The sequence below is a fragment of the Vigna umbellata genome, chromosome 8 (genome assembly GCF_029865625.1).
Source record: "Vigna umbellata cultivar VRB3 chromosome 8, Vumbellata_1.0, whole genome shotgun sequence".
In the NCBI taxonomy this organism is placed as follows: domain Eukaryota; kingdom Viridiplantae; phylum Streptophyta; class Magnoliopsida; order Fabales; family Fabaceae; genus Vigna; species Vigna umbellata.
The window spans coordinates 16907160-16929695 of NC_142172.1; the positions used below are offsets into that span (position 1 = coordinate 16907160).

The window sequence follows — 22536 nt, forward strand, 5'->3', positions numbered from 1 at the left end:
TCAAATCCTTGTTCATTAAACTTATTTCACTTATGGGATCATTTCCTAAGTTAAACTGTTACATGACTCTAGAAATACTTCAATTATAAAGATAATCATCAGCAAAAATGCACCCCAATCTGTTGCTAGGTTGACTGATATGGTATGCACTGCAACAATAAAAATATATTTATCCCAGCAAGGTCATTATAAAGATCGCATGATGCTATCACAGGCTTGGTTAAAAACAAAATTCTCAAGGGGGATGGATTAATCACGCGCAGTCAAAATTAAATGCAACAATTTATGAAATTTCGAGAACAGAAGCTATTGTCAGATTATATACTACAAAAACATTCTTCTAATCTGAAAATACCTCGGACTAATGAACTTCATTCTTCAAATCACAGAATATGTAATGGATCACAAACATCAAGGAACTAGTGCTTTATGAAGCAAAATTAATCAACTGTATAATATGCAGGGTAACAAGATGTCAACTATAGTTAAAAAAAAAATTCTAACCATTTTCAAATTAATAAACAAGGCCTGCAAATCACATTCTAAGGCTCCACAGTTGACACCTGTTGCCATTCCCCGTCTACTGCTTCCTTCCACAATGTCACATTGTTGTTCCCATCAGCCACAGCCAGTATGTTTCCTGTCAGTGACCATGAAACCCTCCAAACAGGTGTCCTGAAATCATTCAAAACCTTGCCTTCCCACCGATCACCCTCTTTTGCCACGGTCCATATAACCACTTTACCATCCTGCGATGCACTAGCAATAGTAGATTTAGGTAGCCCTAGATTGGGTGCCCAAGCAACATCTCGAACCCAATCTGTGTGCATATGAAGAGCAGGGAAGCAGTCCATCTTCCACAGTCCATTGCTGAGCTTCCATACCTTCACGGTATTATCACATCCACCAGAGCACAGCTTTTGCACAGGATCAAGCAACCCTGCGCCAACCAGGGCACCTGGTGCCATTGATGGTGCCCATGACACAGAAGTGACACCGACTGGGTGAGCCTGATCAATCCCTGCAGTGTCCCAGCCACCATCTGCTCTTGCAGTGAAAATAGATATATTCCCATTTGATGAGCCACAAGCCAAGCAGAGACCCAACTCGTGGGGCGCCCAAGCAATAGAATTCACAGATGATTTGTGCTCATCAAACACATGAGCTTGAATCCATTCATTTTGGTTACCCTCCTTCCATAGAATGACACGGCCATCATAGGAACACGATGCAAGTAGAGAACCAAACTTAGGGTGAGCCCACACTACTTGCCAAACAGGTCCTTGGTGACCAGTCAATGTTGCTAGATGCTGAGAGGCCGTGTTACTCACTCCAATTATCTTAATTGTGTGATCTGATGAAGCTGTTGCCAGCCTCTTACCATAGTAATCCATTGCAACATCATGGACCGTGTCTTGGTGACCCGTTTCAACCTTCTGAGAAGGCATATTTCTGCTATCAACACACACAAAATGCAAACAGTTAGTTCCAAACAACAATTTGTAAGTGAAACTAATAGTCTAAAAGAAACCCTCTCTCAACTAGTCACTTCCAATGTAGAAAAGATAAAACAAATATCAAATAAAAGGTAATGAAGGAGTAACAAAAGCATAAGCATAAGATTCAATACCGAATACACAAATATATAACATTTTCCAACCAAGCAACTCATCGAACTTCAGAAAACAATTCACACTATACATAATAATAAATCCATCAACAAAAACATAATACTCAAGCAAAACCCTATTCCCAAGGTGATGAAAAGTGAAAACCCAGCCAAAAATTTTAAATTTTAAATAAATATTCATCGAATTTAGCACTGAAGAAAAAGAAACACAATTCCGTGCAAATCAAGATCTATAAATGATCATAGAATCGCAAGCAATTCAAAAAATTCGAAACATCAAACCCTGTAAAGAAAAAGGAAAATTGGGGGGAAATGGTTAACCTTTGAAAACAAAACGCATCTGGCGAAAAAAAAATTGGATGAAGTGAGGAAATTGTCCCAAAAGAAAGAGAAATGTATCAAATAAATAAGAAGGATCGCAAAATGGGTACGGAAACAGATGATCTAAGTTGAAATTTGAATAGATCGAGATAGAATAGAGAAAGGACCTGAGAAAGACAGAGAGAAAGTTAAGGAACCAAGGGTGGCTGCCGGAGTTGTCCTGTACGGTGGCGCGAGTAAGGGTGGCCGGTGAGTGTAAGACGAGATATAACGAAAAAACTGAAACTGAAGAAAATGATTTCTTATAACCAATGTTTTAAATATACATTTTCTTTTTCATTTTACCCTTTAAATAATTATCTTTTAAAAATAAAATAACTCTCTTACTAATTTTATTTTTTATGAGATATTTTTTAAATTTATTTATACTTTTATTTAATATTTTTAAGTTTAATTATTCTTAAACTAAAATAACTATTTCTTATAAAAGAATTACTTACAAAATAAACAAAAAAATATCTACAATAAAATTATAAAAATTATTTATATTTATTTATAATTATAATTATTATAATAATAATTTAATATTTTATTATAAAAAATAAACACATGCAACCTAATTAAAGTATTAATATAATTGTTTTTATAGGACTTAAAAGACACTATAAATACAAACTCTTTTAATTTGTCAGCTTTTAAGATAAAATGTTTGCAAGTCTAAGTATAGTTAAAAATTCAGAAAGTTATCCCTTAAAAAGATATTCCACACTGAAGCCACACGTTATAATAAATGTTGTAATAAATAAAAATGTAACTAGTTTTCTCGTATTGAAAAAAAAGTTTGTACAACAATATCTTTTCTTTGTCTCATTCATGTTGGCAAAAAGGTGGGTTAAATATGTTTTTAGTCCCTAAACTATTGACCGTTTCTGGTTTTCGTCCCTCTTCCAAAGTAAGGTACAATTTAGTCCTCAATCTTTAAAAAACGTTCGTTTTAGTCGAAAAAACGAACGTTTTGAGGATTAAAACGAGGACTAAAAACAAAATTTTGAGGACTAAAACGAACGTTTTTCTAAAGAATGAGGACCAAATTGTACCTTACTTTGGAAGAGGGACGAAAACCAGAAACGGCCAATAGTTTAGGGACTAAAAACATATTTAACCCCAAAAAGGTTGATAGCTTCCGAAGAGTTTTTTATTCAAAACATCTCTAGGACAACATCGTTATAACTAGAGTTAGTTTTTTCGGTATATTATTTGTTTTTACATCAAATAAGTATGTATACAAGTGCTCTGATATTATATTTATATTTTTTTTACTGATAAAAAAATTACATAATCAATGCTATTTATATTAGGTTTATGAACTTAAGCCTAAACTACGTGATTAATTTGTTTAATGATTTATTAATACATTTTAACTTTTAATCTTTAATAATTATAATTAATCATTACTATTACAATGCAATTAAACTATATGATCTCAATCATTACAAAAAGAGATGTTATAAAGTAGGTGTTCATAGTTATTTGAAGTGATATGAGATAAATATGAGTTGGGATCATCTTGGTTATTATCAACCAATATGATGTCTGGTACGTGTTTATGTTTGCTTGAGATAACCTCATATATATAAGTCGATATGGTCTCGGATACATATAATATAATAGTCACCCAAACATATTCAAATGAGAGTCTTAAAATACACTAGTGTAGTAAAAGAAAACGACACCGGTTATTTTCGTCTATACGCAACGGTTCATGAATCGAGGTATATACAGGCGAGGCAAAAAGGGGTAGTCTTTTTGCCTCATTTTAGAACTGAGGTAGTATGTGGGGGTCTTTTACCTCGGTTGAATTCAAACTGAGGCGGTAGATGCCTTTTTTTTATTTTTATTTTCAAAAAATGGGGACTTTTGCCTATTCAAGAAAACGGGCAACCAGACGGTGAAGTCGTGGTGGCACTGATAGGTGTCAAGGATGGCGATGGGGAGGGAGATCTGCTGGCTATGGTAGGATTCGTGGAGGTGGAGTGCGTGTTAGTAGACACCGATGCGGGAGTTAGAGTTGTGGGCAAATAGGGTGATCTGCATGGTGAAAGAGAGAGAGTGTTGGGGATTGGGGAGGAGAGGTTGAAGGTGAAGGGGGTGGCATCTTGGAGGTGAAGCGGGGCTTGGTGGGGCGGAGGATGACCCATATGAGGAAGGTAAGGAAGAGGACTAGGAGGATGAAGGCAGAAACGCCAATGAGGATGAAACGGAGACGACAACCAATGGTGGAGGCAGCTATGACGACCAGTGGTGGAGGCAACAACAGCGGAGCGACAAACTGTTCGGGCGAGATTGGAAGCAACAATTCGCGTTCTCTAGCGGAAGAGGAAGAAGAAATACCGAAAGTATGCTTACTGTGTTTACAATTATGGAATTTAACTATCGAAGAGGTTATTACCTCGATTATAAAAAAACTGATGTATAAACCTTCGAGAAAAAATTGAAAATAAAATTGTAAATAAAAAAAATTGAAAATATCTACTAATTATAGGCCTCAGTTCGTGCTTAAACCGAGGCATAAAGGGTTTATTACATTGGTTAAAACGAAACCGAGGCAGTAGAGATTGACAAAATGGATTTGAAACATTCAGAATCAATTTCTGACAGGACATACTGCCTCGGCTGGTCAAATAACCGACGCAGTAGGCCTATTTCGAAAAAGTTGTCAGGGTTTTTTTGCCTCGGTTGGTCAGAGAACCGAGATAGTATACTTATTTTGAAAAACCTGTCAGGGTTTTTTGCCTCGGTTAGTCAAAGAACCGAGGCACAGTAAGCCTATTTTGAAAAAGCTATCATGCTTTTTTGCCCCGGTTAATCAGAGAACCGAGGCAGTAGACCTATTTAAAAAAAAGTGTCAGGTAAAAAGTCTGATTCAACAGAGTTTTTTGCCTCGGTTATTCAGAGAACCGAGGCAGTATACCTCCTTAGGCATCAGTTCAAACTTAACCGAGGCATATAGTGTCGCTAGAATGACGAAATTGTCACCATTTTTTTATACGTTTCTATTTTTTTGAAACCGAAACATAATGTGCGAGTTAAAAAGCTGTTTATTTACTAGTAATAACTAGGGATGACAACGGGTCGGATCGGGCACGGATAATGCCTACCCGCTGTAAGATCCTTGAAAATATTTGTATGTTAAAATGTAAGATCCATGAAAAAAAAAAATATTTATAATAGTAAATTTTAACATTTTATTAGTAATAATAATTTTAATGGATAGAAAAATGTAAATTTTTGGATATAAAGTTATAGTAATTTTAGAGGGAGAGCTTCAAATTTTTGATAACTTATTTAGGATTTTTTTTTTTTTTTTTTTTTTTAGAAATGTGAATAGTGAATAGTAAATAGTAAATAGTAAATAGTGAATAGTGAATAGTGAATAGTTAAAAAAAAAATATTAAAATAAATTATGGAAGAGAACACTCCACGTAGAAGTAATCATTTATAGATAAGAATGGTGAATAAAAAATAATTTTTGAATAGTAAAAATGAATAGTAAAAGTGATTAGTAAAAATGAATAGTAAAAATGAATAGTAAAATTTTTGGCTATAAATAGCCAAGGGGGGGAGGCTGAAGATTTACACCAAAATTCTAGAGAAATTGTGAGAGAAGAGAGTTAGAGGAAATTCTAGTTAAAGAGGGGAAATTCTGGAAGTTTCCGGAGAACGGTTTGAGAAGAGGAAACTAAGTCTGGAATAGAGGTAAGGGAAGCTAACTTTGAGTATTTCTTTTTGTATTATCTTGAGTCTTGAATATGCTATATTTTTCTTTTGTCTGATTTTAAATCTTAAATATGGAGTATTTTGTTTCTGTATGATTTTGAATTTTAAATGAGAATATGTTTTTTTGTGTGTTAATATCCAAGTGTGAAAATTTTAAAATGTGATATTGATTATGTTATGTCAATTGTATGTTATTAGTGGTTTATTTTTTTTTTGGAAGGATTAGAAATTGTCTAACCGGCTCTGCCAGATTCAATTTCTTGTTTCCCCAAACATTTTATTGTTTTCCTTATTTATTTTTATTGTATTTTGGAAGGATTAGAAATTGTCTAACCGGCTCTGCCAGATTCAATTTCTTGATTCCCCAAATTTTTTTTATTTCCTTCCGTATTTATTTTATTACATTTTTGGAAGGATTAGAAGTTGTCTAACCGGCTCTGCCAGATTCAACTTCTTGTTTCCCCAAACTATTTATTTCTTTACTTATTTATTTTATTGCATTTTTGGAAGGATTAGAAGTTGTCTAACCGGCTCTGCCAGATTCAACTTCTTATTTCCCCAGACATGTATTGTTCTTGTTATTTAATTATATTGTATTGATGGATGGATTAGAAGTTGTCTAACCGGCTCTGCCAGATTCAACTTCTTGTTTCCCCATGAATTTTTATATTAAGATTATTGTTATGATTGTCAAATATTGTATTCTTCTATGACCATTTATAGTAATGTTTTATTATTGTTAATTGTTTATAATTATCTTGTATGAATTCTATTATGGATGTTTATTGTAATGATTTTATTGAATGAGTTTGTTGGCTGAAATTAATCTTGTTGGAAGGTTTGGAATAAGGGTTCTGTAATAGCTTGTATATTGGTATTAAATATATATACAGTGTTTGAGGTTGTTGTGAGAGGAAGTAAAATTAGGCATTTTAAGATTTAGAGCATAAGAAAACAAGGTAGATAAATTAAATAAATAAATTGTTAATTATTGAAGGCCTCCCTTTGTTGGTAGGATAGAGGAACCTTAAAAACCTGAGTTGGCACATCCCTGATCATAGAGCAGCCCTGGCCTGGTCCAGTCAGTTGTGACTAGTCATATGTGCTGGCGTCGAAGGTGAGTTTGATGCGTTCAGACATCTGGGTCCTCTCCGGTGACCAATTGGGGTAAAGAAAAATCTCTACTAGGATGAAAATAAAATAAAACAAGTTGATTGTAGATGCATAATATTATCATGGTAAAAATTTCATATATATTTTATTTATCATTACATTGAGCCCAGACTTTAATATGTAGTTCCTAAGATATGTTGATGTATTTTGGTTGATCCATGATCTTTGTTCGGTGAAAATATGTTGAGTTATACTCGTTATGGGCAAAATGAGTTTATAATATGAAGCATGATATCTGGCAATGTGTTTAATTTATCGATACCAAAACGGGTTATTATGAATTCATGATTAAAGAATGAACATGATTGAGTTAGGTGGATAAGAGGGTATGAATTGTTGGTTTTTATGAAATGTTGGAGTGGATATGAGAAATCATTACTTATAAAATGATGTTTACTACCGGGAGTAGTATGTTCGAGTTATACCATGAGAGTTTGGTATGAGCAAAGTAACACCTGAGATTTTTGGAAGCAGGCAGAGAGGGGTCTGACCATAAGGCTTCAGAAAGTAAGACATAGTATGTAAGTGAGGCTTAAGGAAGCAGGCAGAGAGCGGTCTGACCATAAGGCTTCATGAGTAAGCATGGTACACTTGTAAGATTTATGGAAATGAGAAAGATGATTTTGATAATGATGAATTAATGACATCGAAATAATGATATTTTATCAATTGCAGAAATACCTGATTTTAATATTTTTGTTACAAGTTTAATGATTTTATGATATGGTTGGCTTACCCTTATTTGTTTGTACTATGATCATATAACTCATGTTATATGTGATTAGATAATGTTGCAGATGCGGTTGAAAAAGCTTAGAGATGAGAGAGATGCGGGGAAAAACTTTCAGGGATTTTTGTAAAAAGAATAAATTTGTATTGGGAAGATTATGTTGTGTAAAATTTATAAGTTGAAATTTCAATGGTGAAGACTATATTGTTTAAAGTTTGTAAGTTTGGTATTGTACTTTGAAGTAATTGAAATAAAGTTTGATTGTTTATATGAGATATCAAATTAATTTAGTCTCTACTATCAGTAATACCCTTTAAAATATTCGGGTGTTACATTATGGTATCAGAGCAATGGTTTTCGAAAGTATTTTGGGACTATGGGGAGTGAAATTATTATTCTTAGTAAAACTATTAATGGTTATGATGAAAATGACTATTTGGAGGAAATTGATATCATATGCTAAATTGTATTGTTATCTTTTTGAAGAAATCATTTAAACTCGACAAAGATGCAGCAACAACAAGTTGATCAAGTACCTCAAAATCATTCTAGCTTGAATGACTTCTTAAGGCATGATCCAACTAAATTTAATGGGGAGGCTACTCCTGATGAGGCTGACTCTTGGCTAAGGCAGAACGAGAAGATTTTTCGGGTAATAACTTGCTCAGAAGAACAAAAATTAACTTATGCATCATTTCTTTTGGTGGGTGAGGCTGAATATTGGTGGGAAAGTATGCAACAGTTGATGACGGTTCGTGGTGAGACTGTGAATTGGGAGAACTTTAAGATAAGGTTCTTGGAAAAATATTTTCCAAACAGTGCAAAATTTGCAAGGGAGGCGGAGTTTCTGACCTTACAACAAAGAAGGTTATCAGTACAAGAGTACGTAGTAAAATTTAACTATCTCTCGAGGTTTTATACTCAGAATATCACAGAAGAATGGAGATGTCGAAAATTCGAGGGAGGACTAAGGCATGAACTGAAGAAGGTACTTATGCCATTGGAAATACAAGAGTTTCCAGCATTGGTAGAGAAAGCCAGAATGATAGAATTGTTGGAGTTTGATCCAAGTAGAGTTTCCAGACTTGCAAAGGGAGAATCTTCAATGAAATTCAACAAGAAACCTTATGAAAAACCACAATTATCATATCGAGGAACAGTGAAGTGTTTTGAGTGTGGAGGGGCACATTTCAGACGTGACTGCCCTAAACTTACTGGGGAAAGAATTGAAGGGAAGAGATGTTTCATCTGCAATGATCCGGGACACTTTGCTAATGTCTGTCCAAAGAAAAAGAAGGTGGGAGAACCACAACAACAAGATTCTGCTGAAGTAAAGCCCCGGGCAACAGGAAGAGTATTCGCAATGTCTGCAGAAGAGGCTACTAAGCCAGGTACATTAATCTTACACACCTGTATGCTGTTAGGAGAATGCGTATATGTTTTGTTTGACTCTGGAGCCACACACTCCTTTATATCCCTAGCATGTCTAGAAAGACTCGGATTACCGATGCTTGATCTAGGGTGTGAATTAGTAGTTTCTACACCAGCATCGGGACCAGTTACGACCAGTTCAGTCTGTGTCGGATGCCCGATCCAAATTGCAGGACGCAAGTTCAAAGTGAACTTGATCTGCTTACCCCTTCAAAATCTAGACATTATTTTAGGAATGGATTGGTTGACTGCCAATCACGTTCTTATTGATTGTGGGAAACAAAAGATAGAGTTTCTAAATTTGAACAATTTAGAACTAAGCTCAACTCGAGTCGCTGCGAAGGATATCAAAGATGGAGCTACCTGCTATGTGGTGTTAGCTTAGGAGAAAAGAGAGAATACTGAAGAACAAATCATCGGAATACCTGTGGTAGAAGAATATGTTGATGTTTTTCCAGAAGAAGTGCCAGGTTTACCACCTAGTCGAGAGATCGATTTCACAATAGATCTAGTGCCCGGAGCTGGCCCGGTTTCTATGGCTCCATACAGAATGGCTCCTGCCGAACTAGCAGAGTTGAAAAAGCAAATCGAAGATCTGTTGGAGAAGAAGTTTATCCGTCCAAGTGTGTCTCCATGGGGAGCTCCTGTATTGCTGGTGAAGAAGAAGGATGGAAGTTCAAGGTTGTGCGTGGATTATCGACAGTTGAACAAGGTTACAATAAAGAACAAGTATCCTTTGCCAAGAATCGATGATCTATTAGATCAGTTGAGAGGAGCAGAGGTGTTTTCAAAAATTGATCTCAGATCTGGTTACCATCAGATTCTTGTCAAGACGGAAGATGTACAAAAGACGGCTTTCAGATCTCGCTATGGACACTTTGAGTACGTGGTAATGCCGTTTGGTGTGACGAATGCCCCAGCGATTTTTATGGACTACATGAACAGAATATTTCGGTCATGTTTAGATAAGTTCGTGGTAGTATTTATCGACGATATTCTTATCTATTCAGAGAATAAGGAAAAGCATGCAGAACACTTGAGGGTGGCGTTGGAAATTTTAAGAAAACATCAACTGTATGGGAAACTATCAAAGTGTGAGTTCTGGATAGAGAAAGTACAATTTTTGGGTCATGTGATTTCTGCTCAAGGAATCTCAGTGGATCCAGCAAAAGTGGAAGCTGTGCTAAAGTGGGAGCGGCCGAAAACTGTAACTGAAGTACGAAGTTTTGTAGGATTAGCCGGTTATTACCGACGTTTTGTCGAAGGGTTTTCCAAGATTGTAGGTCCTCTAACTCAGTTAACTCGTAAAGATCAACCATTTCTGTGGACTGACAAGTGCGAAGCCAGTTTTGAAAATATGAAGCAACGACTAACGTCAGCACCAGTATTAATCATTCCAGACTCTAGCAAATCTTTTGAGGTGTACTGCGATGCATCATATCAAGGATTGGGGTGCGTTCTAATGCAAGGAAGGAGACCTGTAGCTTATGCATCTAGGCAGTTAAAAGCGCATGAGAAGAACTACCCAACGCATGACATCGAACTTGCAGCAGTAGTATTTGCATTAAAGACATGGAGACACTACCTCTATGGGGCAAGTTTCCAAGTTTTTAGTGACCATAAGAGTCTAAAGTATTTGTTCGATCAAAAGGAATTGAACATGCGACAAAGAAGATGGATGGAATATATGAAGGACTATGACTTCGAGCTTTTATATCACCCAGGAAAAGCCAATGTGGTGGCAGATGCATTGAGTAGGAGACAAGCTCAGATAACAACGATGATGGTGAAGGAATTAGAACTGTTAGAAAAGTTACGTGATATGAACTTGGGGTTGCAGTTAAACCCAGATCACATATGGTGTAGTCATTTAGTAATCACTAGTGACTTCTTAGAACAAGTGAAGGTTGAGCAGTCGATGGATCAAGAGTTGCAGCAAAAGATCAGGTTGTTGGACACCGATCAAGCTAAGGAGTTCGTTCTAAGTAAAGATGGCATACTTCGATTTAAAAACAGAGTGTGTATCCCTGCAAAGAGTGAATTAAAACATTTAATTTTAGACGAAGGCCATAAAAGTCGTCTTAGCATACATCCAGGTATGACTAAGATGTATAAGGACCTGAAAGAGTCATTTTGGTGGAATGGAATGAAGAGGGATGTGGCCGAGTTTGTAGCAGCCTGCTTGGTGTGTCAAAAAGCAAAAGTGGAGCATCAAAAACCGGGAGGGATGTTACGACAGTTAGACATTCCTCAATGGAAGTGGGACAGTATCTCGATGGACTTTGTAACACATTTACCAAAATCATCAAAAGGTCACGATTCTATCTGGGTTATCGTTGATAGACTAACCAAGAGCGCTCACTTTTTGCCTATTAATCAACGTATGTCACTAGAAAAGCTGACGGAGTTATACATCGGGGAAGTAGTGAGGTTGCATGGCATACCTACAAGCATTGTGTCAGACAGAGATCCAAGGTTTACTTCAAGGTTTTGGCAGACGCTACAGAAGGCTCTGGGAACACAGTTGAAGATGAGTTCGGCTTATCACCCTCAGACTGATGGTCAAACAGAAAGGACTATTCAATCTTTGGAGGATTTGCTGAGAACTTGTGTATTAGATCATCTTGGAAGTTGGAATGAGATACTACCATTAGTAGAATTTACTTACAACAACAGTTATCATTCCAGTATTGGTATGCCACCATATGAAGCTTTATATGGAAGAAGATGTAGAACACCGTTGTGTTGGTTTCAAGATGGGGAAGCACTGACAGTGGGACCCGAGCTATTACAACAAACCACAGAAAAAATAAAATTAGTCCAAGATCGGATGAAAGCAACTCAAAGTAGACAAAAGTCATATGCCGACAAAAGAAGAAGACCGTTAGAATTTGAAGAAGGAGATCATGTATTCTTACGAGTAACGCCAACTACAGGAGTCGGGAGAGCTATCAAGATGAGGAAACTGACACCAAAATTTCTCGGACCGTATCAAATTCTCAAAAAGATTGGGCCAGTGGCTTATGAGATAGCACTACCACCTCGATTGACATATTTGCATAACGTTTTTCATGTATCCCAACTGAGGAAGTATATTCCAGATCCAAAGCATGTGTTAGAAGTTGATGAAATTCAGGTCAAGGAAAATTTAACAATGGAAGTTGGCCCAGTGCGTATACTAGATGTTCAAATGAAAAAGTTAAGAGGGAAGGATATTCGCACGGTAAAGGTACTTTGGAATGAAGACACACAGGAAATGACTTGGGAATTGGAAGAATTTATGATAAAGGAATATCCATATCTCTTTTGTAAGTAATTTTTTTTTTTGTTAAATAGTCTTTGTTTAAATAAATAATTTTCGAGGGCGAAAATAATTGTTGTTGGGGAGATTGTAAGATCCTTGAAAATATTTGTATGTTAAAATGTAAGATCCATGAAAAAAAAAAATATTTATAATAGTAAATTTTAACATTTTATTAGTAATAATAATTTTAATGGATAGAAAAATGTAAATTTTTGGATATAAAGTTATAGTAATTTTAGAGGGAGAGCTTCAAATTTTTGATAACTTATTTAGGATTTTTTTTTTTTTTTTTTTTTTTTAGAAATGTGAATAGTGAATAGTAAATAGTAAATAGTAAATAGTGAATAGTGAATAGTGAATAGTTAAAAAAAAATATTAAAATAAATTATGGAAGAGAACACTCCACGTAGAAGTAATCATTTATAGATAAGAATGGTGAATAAAAAATAATTTTTGAATAGTAAAAATGAATAGTAAAAGTGAATAGTAAAAATGAATAGTAAAAATGAATAGTAAAATTTTTGGCTATAAATAGCCAAGGGGGGGAGGCTGAAGATTTACACCAAAATTCTAGAGAAATTGTGAGAGAAGAGAGTTAGAGGAAATTCTAGTTAAAGAGGGGAAATTCTGGAAGTTTCCGGAGAACGGTTTGAGAAGAGGAAACTAAGTCTGGAATAGAGGTAAGGGAAGCTAACTTTGAGTATTTCTTTTTGTATTATCTTGAGTCTTGAATATGCTATATTTTTCTTTTGTCTGATTTTAAATCTTAAATATGGAGTATTTTGTTTCTGTATGATTTTGAATTTTAAATGAGAATATGTTTTTTTGTGTGTTAATATCCAAGTGTGAAAATTTTAAAATGTGATATTGATTATGTTATGTCAATTGTATGTTATTAGTGGTTTATTTTTTTTTTGGAAGGATTAGAAATTGTCTAACCGGCTCTGCCAGATTCAATTTCTTGTTTCCCCAAACATTTTATTGTTTTCCTTATTTATTTTTATTGTATTTTGGAAGGATTAGAAATTGTCTAACCGGCTCTGCCAGATTCAATTTCTTGATTCCCCAAATTTTTTTTATTTCCTTCCGTATTTATTTTATTACATTTTTGGAAGGATTAGAAGTTGTCTAACCGGCTCTGCCAGATTCAACTTCTTGTTTCCCCAAACTATTTATTTCTTTACTTATTTATTTTATTGCATTTTTGGAAGGATTAGAAGTTGTCTAACCGGCTCTGCCAGATTCAACTTCTTATTTCCCCAGACATGTATTGTTCTTGTTATTTAATTATATTGTATTGATGGATGGATTAGAAGTTGTCTAACCGGCTCTGCCAGATTCAACTTCTTGTTTCCCCATGAATTTTTATATTAAGATTATTGTTATGATTGTCAAATATTGTATTCTTCTATGACCATTTATAGTAATGTTTTATTATTGTTAATTGTTTATAATTATCTTGTATGAATTCTATTATGGATGTTTATTGTAATGATTTTATTGAATGAGTTTGTTGGCTGAAATTAATCTTGTTGGAAGGTTTGGAATAAGGGTTCTGTAATAGCTTGTATATTGGTATTAAATATATATACAGTGTTTGAGGTTGTTGTGAGAGGAAGTAAAATTAGGCATTTTAAGATTTAGAGCATAAGAAAACAAGGTAGATAAATTAAATAAATAAATTGTTAATTATTGAAGGCCTCCCTTTGTTGGTAGGATAGAGGAACCTTAAAAACCTGAGTTGGCACATCCCTGATCATAGAGCAGCCCTGGCCTGGTCCAGTCAGTTGTGACTAGTCATATGTGCTGGCGTCGAAGGTGAGTTTGATGCGTTCAGACATCTGGGTCCTCTCCGGTGACCAATTGGGGTAAAGAAAAATCTCTACTAGGATGAAAATAAAATAAAACAAGTTGATTGTAGATGCATAATATTATCATGGTAAAAATTTCATATATATTTTATTTATCATTACATTGAGCCCAGACTTTAATATGTAGTTCCTAAGATATGTTGATGTATTTTGGTTGATCCATGATCTTTGTTCGGTGAAAATATGTTGAGTTATACTCGTTATGGGCAAAATGAGTTTATAATATGAAGCATGATATCTGGCAATGTGTTTAATTTATCGATACCAAAACGGGTTATTATGAATTCATGATTAAAGAATGAACATGATTGAGTTAGGTGGATAAGAGGGTATGAATTGTTGGTTTTTATGAAATGTTGGAGTGGATATGAGAAATCATTACTTATAAAATGATGTTTACTACCGGGAGTAGTATGTTCGAGTTATACCATGAGAGTTTGGTATGAGCAAAGTAACACCTGAGATTTTTGGAAGCAGGCAGAGAGGGGTCTGACCATAAGGCTTCAGAAAGTAAGACATAGTATGTAAGTGAGGCTTAAGGAAGCAGGCAGAGAGCGGTCTGACCATAAGGCTTCATGAGTAAGCATGGTACACTTGTAAGATTTATGGAAATGAGAAAGATGATTTTGATAATGATGAATTAATGACATCGGAATAATGATATTTTATCAATTGCAGAAATACCTGATTTTAATATTTTTGTTACAAGTTTAATGATTTTATGATATGGTTGGCTTACCCTTATTTGTTTGTACTATGATCATATAACTCATGTTATATGTGATTAGATAATGTTGCAGATGCGGTTGAAAAAGCTTAGAGATGAGAGAGATGCGGGGAAAAACTTTCAGGGATTTTTGTAAAAAGAATAAATTTGTATTGGGAAGATTATGTTGTGTAAAATTTATAAGTTGAAATTTCAATGGTGAAGACTATATTGTTTAAAGTTTGTAAGTTTGGTATTGTACTTTGAAGTAATTGAAATAAAGTTTGATTGTTTATATGAGATATCAAATTAATTTAGTCTCTACTATCAGTAATACCCTTTAAAATATTCGGGTGTTACACCCGCAACCCGACCCGCAGGATAAAACTATACCTGCTACGAGTCATTCTCCCTGCACCTCACGGCCCTCGTCCTGCACCTCCAAAAGAAATTTTAATTCCAACTATGCCCTTGCCACAGTCAACGAGGAGAGAAGAATATTTTGGATTTTTAAAAAGTTTAGTAAAACTTTAACTCTTTTGCCGCATCTCAAACCCTACACCTACAGCCCCTTTCCAAAGAGTCTCCTCCCTCTTTTTCTCTCCGTCGTCCTCCTCTCTACCATTGTTGTCTCCATGTATCTTGTCTCCGCTGCGTTCGTGTCAAGCTTTTTCAGTCGTACTTCGTGCCACGCTACGTTTCTCCGTTGTTTTCCTCACAGATCTGAGGTGTATCTGGCGTACAGGTTAGTAGCCTTGCATCTGCTATAATTTTGTTTGCTGTAATTTGTGCTTCGTGTTCGGTTCGTGGTTCGTGTTCGGTCACCGGAGCTCGTTGGAGTTGCACGTCCGCAGTTGGAAGTGCAGAAAGGGCACAGAACCGCATTTCGATCTGCGGCAAGGAGAAACGCAGTTCGATCTACGGCAAGCACAAACCGCAGTTTGATCTGCGGCACAGATAAACAACCGCGTTTCGATCTGCAGAAGCGGATAACCGGATTTCGATCTGCGTTAGGATATATTTATTTTATTAGGTTTTATTTTTATTAGGTTAGTATAATAAATTAAATTTTTTTAGTTGTTATTTTCGTACTATATTATTTATTATGTATTTAATTTTATTTAAGTTTTTTAATCTTTTTGAAATTTAAATAATAATTAAATTGTTTATTGAAATAAATAATAATTATTATTTTGGATTTATTTGTAATAATTTAATTATTATATATGTAATTTTTTTGGATTTTTATATTACTTTTTATTTGTTTGAATATTTTTGATTACATTATTAATTACTTTTTTGTATATAATATGTTAATAATATAATTGGTTAATAGATATGGTTAAAACTAGAGGTGGATATCATGGTGAGGCTTCATCCTCTCGTAGTGAGCCATCAGATGAAAGAAGACGACCTACGGCATCTGCTCGTAGAAGACGAGTAGAAGAATATCGTGTGGACGTTATTGATGAGCATGATGATGAGGAGCAGGAAGAGTTATTACAGCATGGACATGGTCATGATGATTACGTTGAAGAGGAGGATATTCAGCAGCAGCATGACTGTAGTCAAGAAGAACATGAAGGTGAAGGTGAAGATGAAGATGAAGATGAAGATGAAGCTGAAGATGGTGGATTCCCAGGAGGTCCACATGACACCTCCTTACTTACTCACTATACCCAGCATGTTGCATTTGCCATATGGCAAGGCCGGGTTAGTCATCAACCTAAATTTTAATTGTTTAATAAATGTTACATTTTTTTTATATAATTATGTTTGTATTTAGGATCGAAGGGGGATAAAGGTTGTCACCCATGGCAAAAAATTGAAGCATTTTGGAATGTATCATGAGGCCATTGAGCCTTATATCTCCATGTCGGGGTTGGGTTGTTTAGTGAACCTCTCATACGAGTATGCCGATCATGGATTGATCGTTGCCCTTTCGGAGAGGTGGCACGTAGAGACTAATACTTTCCACCTACCGATAGGTGAGATGAGTGTCACATTAGATGACGTTATGAATTTGCTCCACCTACCCATCATGGGACAATTTTGTGAGGTTGAGGAGTTAGAGTATGATGAGGCTCGATCTCATATCATGGAGCTGCTTGGCGTGGACCACGCTAAAGCTTCAGCTGAGATGAAACAGTCACGTGGTCCAAAAGTTAGGCTCAGCTGGCTACGCGAGGTCTACCAGGAGTGCATCCAGCAGGAGCGTTGGAAGTGTGCTGCTCGGGCATACTTGTTACATCTGCTTGGATGCACAATTTTTACGAATAAGAGTGCGACTCTAATTCGGGTATCGTATCTCCTTCTCTTGCGAGACTTGAATGCTTGTTCGAGATATGCTTGGGGAGCAGCAACACTTGCACATACATATGAGCAGCTAGGAGATGCTAGCTTCAGTGAGGTCAGACAGATAGCTGGATATTCCACTCTTCTACAGGTACATTACCATCTTCTAAGTTTATTTTAATATTGTTTGACAATGAAACCCACGTTTGAAGTAATGTTTTTTGTAGAGTTGGATATATGAGCACTTTCCTACAATGGGAAGGAGGCAAGTGTCTAAGAGGTACACAGAACTTGATCCACGTGCTTCACGATACATACCCCCGAGGGTGGGTTGGAGTTTGACAGAGGGCCGAACATTTCTGGATGCCCTCACTTATGATGTAGTTATCTGGAATCCATACGTTTCGCACAGACGTACATGCCCATTCATTGCCATAATTATGTACTCGGGATGGATCCGATTAGGCGACATGATTCATCGACATCTATCTGAACGCGTGTTGCGTCAATTTGGTTTTCAACAGAACATACCACGGTCACCTGATAGTCTTCCGGTGCCAGACATTCCTACGATTGATCTAAATTGGTTGCGGTATGTAGAGTATGCCATTACTAGTGTCATTGAAGCTCACGAGCCACATGCGTGTGTTGATGGATACATAACGTGGTTTAGGCGGGTGTCGCACCCGTACATCACTCCAGGCAACGACGATGAACGACCTAGTCTTGCACAGCGCATGAGGCGAGACATTCCAGATGACAGGTTGGTGCCTCCAGTTCGTCGTAGACGGTCGGCTGAGCTAGGATTGTTGGTATGTCTGGAAACTAACTGATTTTGATTTTTTCATCAATTTTTGTTCTTGTTTACTTAAATTATTTTTTTTGGTTATCTTAATTTTAGGGGGGTATGAGGCGTGTGATCAGGATGTTGCAGGGCATGTTAACCTGTCGAGATGTCACAGAGGGCACTGTAGCTTATCAACGTACTACTGAGACACTACATGTAGCTCGTATGTCTGTTGAGGAGTATGAGTCTAGTACTAGAAGAGGTGGTCGTCATGTGCGTGGACGTGCATCATTTTCTTGAAAGAACATTGTTATATATGATTGTCTTTTTAATGGTTATTTATGTACCGGTTATTTATACTTGAAGTGTTTAAAATATTGCATAACTTTGTATGATTTTAATAGTTTGACTAATTATAATATATTTAACAAGTTCTATGAATCGCGTTTGTTTAATGAAATTATATAACGACAAGTATTTACAACTGCAAAAAAAAGTCTACATAACAAACTTAATTTCAGTCTTCTGTAAGATCTACATAAGTCGTATTAACTGTCATTAAATTCATAAATGATTGCATCCTGTGTGTATAAAATGTAGACCATGCTCGCGCTTGTGGGTAACAATGGTTTGACGAAATTATGTCCACCATGGGTAAGGGACAACCCTGTTGTAATTGAACCTGAAAAATTAATATTAGTAAGTAAATCATAACATCCAATGGGTAATGCTTCACTTGTTATGAAGGTTTACCTGTACGAAATGACATCCATTAACAAATCCAATGCATAACATCCGATGTTGTGTGACATCTGTAGGCGGTGAAGTTCGTAGTGGAAATATGGTAAAACTCTGAACATATGCATAACCAATATTTATGAAAAGAAATACAAAATTATAAATATATTACATGTTTATAAGGTAAATAAGAAATACCTGTGATCGATCATGGACAATCAATGATTGTCGTAGTTCTTCCAATCGATCGTAGCTTCCTACTAATTGTGCGTATTCATCACGCCACTGAGTTAATTCTTGGTAGAGGTCATGTCGGATAATGGGTCATGCCTCTTCACCTAGGCCCAACATAGCAGCAATACATCGATAACCACAATGACCATCAGCAACAACATCAACAACATCTACAATGAATGGATGACAAATCGGATGAAATTGATTTAACATAGGTATTGTCCTTCGCGTTTCTTCTTTGGCCTTCGATTTCACTTTTGTTTTTCGTGATGAAGACTCTGTCATCGAATGTAAAGTGTCAACGTGCTCAAAATATGATGGGTCACGTTTCGTAGACCTCTCATGCCGTGCAACTTTAGACTTCTGTGCACCCTTTGTTTTCACTTTATCCGTAGGAGCAACCATAGACGTCATCTCTGGGCAAGCAATTTCGATCATCTTCTGCTTTATGTTGATCTTTTCACCGATGTCAACCTTGTTGAATCTTTCTTGTACCAATTGAACTTCACGGTCAATGCTAAACTCTGGAAGCGATTCATTAGAAACAATACCTGAAATGCTTAAACGGGTCCACATAACATGAATTTCACCAAGTGGAATTATTCCAGGTTGATATCGTGCTAATACACAAGCACATGGTAGGCCGTATGTTGAGCTCAAAATGCATCCACAACGACCATTGTCCATACCTGTTTTATTTACTCGCTCAATTTCATCAGCAATAAGTCCTAGAGCGTATCGTGAAACACGCCTAACAAGTCTTCTATATATTAAACCTTTGTAAGCATCACTTATTACGTTCAGACTTTTTTCAAAGGACGCCTTGATCTTGTTATGTTGTAGGACTATGACGTTATGCATAGCATCCCAACACGAGCATAGGTCTCCCATACTAGATCCCAATAATCTCTTCAGGTTCCAGTGCGCAAACTCAACCCTGTCACATATCACATTAATACATTACACACAAATGTGAAATACATAAGTACAAAAGCCGATGAAAATAAAAATTACCTGTTTGTTGTAGTGTTGCCTAGATGCATAACTTTGTTCGTCCACGCCTTGACAAAGTATGTCTTGTACGGAATTATCCAAGTGCGATTGACATAATCAAAAAATAGAGGCCATGCAGAAGATGCATACTCAAGACGATGAACATAAGCACTAAACATAGACTGGTCGTCACAATCCATGACATTCTGCCACACTTCCATCAACACATCCACTGACTCAACCTTATCCACTAACATCTTGCATTTGGCTCTAACATTTTTCGCAATGTGGAATGTACATAACATCTGATAAGTCTCCGGAAAGACATTATTAATTGCATTTATCAAAGCAAGGTCTCTGTCAGTGATAATAACGCGTGGACCGCCCTCTGATGTCAATAATAATCCTTTGAACCTTTCCAATGCCCAAGTGAAATTACTTTGGCGTTCACTTGAAAGTAATGCAAAGGCGGCTGTGAATGTCAAACCAGTTGATGTGACTCCCACAATCTCGAGCAACGGAAGTCGATATTTGTTCGTCTTGTACGTCGTATCCATTAAGAAAACAATATTAAAAGAATTGACTAAGTGCACTGAATCGGGATGTGTCCAAAACAAGTCACTTACCACGTCAGAATCGTCAAAACATCTACTTCTCTAGATGTATTTGTCTCTATCTAACAACATCATCAACTGCTGCATTTCAGTTCTAGACCCTCTCAAAGATCGTTTTTACGTGTACCTCGCATTATATATTTGCTTTATCGTGGTCATGTTATCTTCATTATATTCTTTCAGAGTCAAAAGAATATTTGACGGCTTTACTTGACTATTAGTCATGTCCACAAGAATTGATTGTTCAGCAGCATTTAACTTACCCGCGAAAGGATGACCGACCAAAGTCTCTGCTAAGTCATGGTTGTGATAGCCGCACATAACCTTCAACACCCAACCATCTCCTTTAGGTTTACCCCTCAACCTAAACGGACACTCACATTTTCTTGTGCCAGAGAAACTAGGTTGAACATCTGGCTTATACTTCCTATACTTCCCGCTTCTTTCACAGCCTAACAAAATAAATGTCTTTCTACCAGCTTCACCAGTTGTTGTGTCAGATCTTATAGTGACGACAACAAATCCAAGATCAAATGCAATCTTTCGAACCCATTCAATTAAATCGGCGCGTGTTGGGAATATTTTATCAGTGAAAAATTGATCTGTGTAATCACCCTCACCCACTTCTTTTAAAGAATAAGAAAACTCCGATATAAAATCATAATTTATTTCAGAATCCAAATATGGATACTTATCCATCTCATATAATTAAATATGACCTACAATAAATATTACAATTTAAAGATTTATTAAATTACAAATAAAAAATTCAAAAACACTGCCTAATAAAAAATTCATATTCATCTTTCAACATAAAAATCAACTAACCTAAATATTATTAAAGAGGTATTTCCAATTCATTCTTTGAGTAATAATACACTGCCTAATGACTAAGCATAATCCATGAACAAAAAATTTAAAATAAAAAATCATAACATAAAACAAGAAATTTAAATAAAAAATAATAACATAATAAAAAAAACATAAAAAAAAGCATTGCAGCAATATAACTAAAAAATCATTAAATAAAAAAAACATGCATGAAATAAAGAAAAATAAATTAAACAAAAAAAGCATGCATGAAATAAAAAAAAATACATATCACAAACCGCACTTCAAAGTGCGGCTACAAAATAAAAAACGCACTTCGAAGTGCGACCACTGTTTTCCGCACCTCGAAGTGCGGTTACGAGATTCGCGTACCTGTCTTCTTCCTCTCGTCAAACAATGTCACAGTGTCTTCTTCCTCTCGCCGAACAATGTCACAGCAGATCTCCAAATCTCCCAACAAACCCAGCACTACCACCACCCGAGAATCTTAACCACCAACTCAATCCAACTCAATACACAGTAAAGAAGAAAAATAACAATGCTTGCTACAGTGAAAACGAAGAACAGGGCGCACCTGAGGGTTTATACCAAAAAAATATTTTTGTGGTTGGCAGTTAGGAAAATGGTTGGTGGTTAACAAAAATAAATTCATTAATTAAGTTTTGACTTTTTATTAAATGAAGGGCAAAGAAGTAAATTTGGGGGTGCAGGATGAAGGCAGTGAGGTGTAGGAAAAATCACTCTACTTGCTACCCGTGCGGGTACCCTCGTTTAGGAAAATATCCGCGGGTATTTTAAAACCCGCGGATACCCGCAAAAAAATATATTTTATACATTTTAAAATAAAATTTAAATAAAATTACAAAAAATATATATATAATATAAATTAAATTAAAATTTAATTATAATTAAATTTAATCTATAATAAAATATAATTTTATTTTATTTTATTTTCAATTAAATTTAATTAAAAATATATATAAATTAATTTTTTTATTATTTTTTGGGAGTAACGGGTACCCGCGGGTCAGGTAGTATACTACCTGTACCCGCGGGTCGGGTGGTATACTACCCGTCCCGACCCATTTAGAAGCGGGTATT

At 35.7% G+C, this 22536-nt stretch overlaps 3 protein-coding genes and 1 pseudogene across 5 annotated transcripts; 1 reads left to right on the forward strand and 3 right to left on the reverse strand.

Moving 5' to 3' along the window:
- Positions 1 to 411: 411 nt before the first annotated feature.
- On the reverse strand, positions 412 to 2250 carry LOC124839588 (protein transport protein SEC13 homolog B pseudogene; annotated as a pseudogene). Of its 2 annotated transcripts, none has more exons than XR_015781448.1 (2): positions 2119 to 2250; positions 412 to 1452 (listed from the first exon to the last, which is right to left on the reverse strand). The product of XR_015781448.1 is annotated as a protein transport protein SEC13 homolog B pseudogene, transcript variant X1 (transcript). The 2 variants fall into 2 exon arrangements; XR_015781449.1 differs by having other exon boundaries at positions 412 to 1455; positions 2119 to 2237.
- Positions 2251 to 8597: 6347 nt separating this feature from the next.
- Positions 8598 to 15232, forward strand: LOC148194134 (uncharacterized). The gene is made up of 2 exons (XM_088096013.1): positions 8598 to 9022; positions 15026 to 15232. The coding sequence occupies exons 1-2, from the start codon at positions 8626 to 8628 to the stop codon at positions 15055 to 15057; spliced, it is 429 nt and encodes a 142-aa protein (XP_087952139.1). The 5' UTR covers positions 8598 to 8625; the 3' UTR covers positions 15058 to 15232.
- A 3855-nt stretch (positions 15233 to 19087) lies between these two features.
- Positions 19088 to 20547, reverse strand: LOC148194135 (uncharacterized). The gene is made up of 2 exons (XM_088097124.1): positions 20012 to 20547; positions 19088 to 19934 (listed from the first exon to the last, which is right to left on the reverse strand). The coding sequence occupies exons 1-2, from the start codon at positions 20545 to 20547 to the stop codon at positions 19088 to 19090; spliced, it is 1383 nt and encodes a 460-aa protein (XP_087953250.1).
- A 174-nt stretch (positions 20548 to 20721) lies between these two features.
- LOC148194136 (uncharacterized) lies at positions 20722 to 21303 on the reverse strand. The gene has a single exon (XM_088097125.1). It carries the CDS (start codon positions 21301 to 21303, stop codon positions 20722 to 20724), a length of 582 nt encoding a protein of 193 aa, XP_087953251.1.
- Positions 21304 to 22536: the final 1233 nt, after the last annotated feature.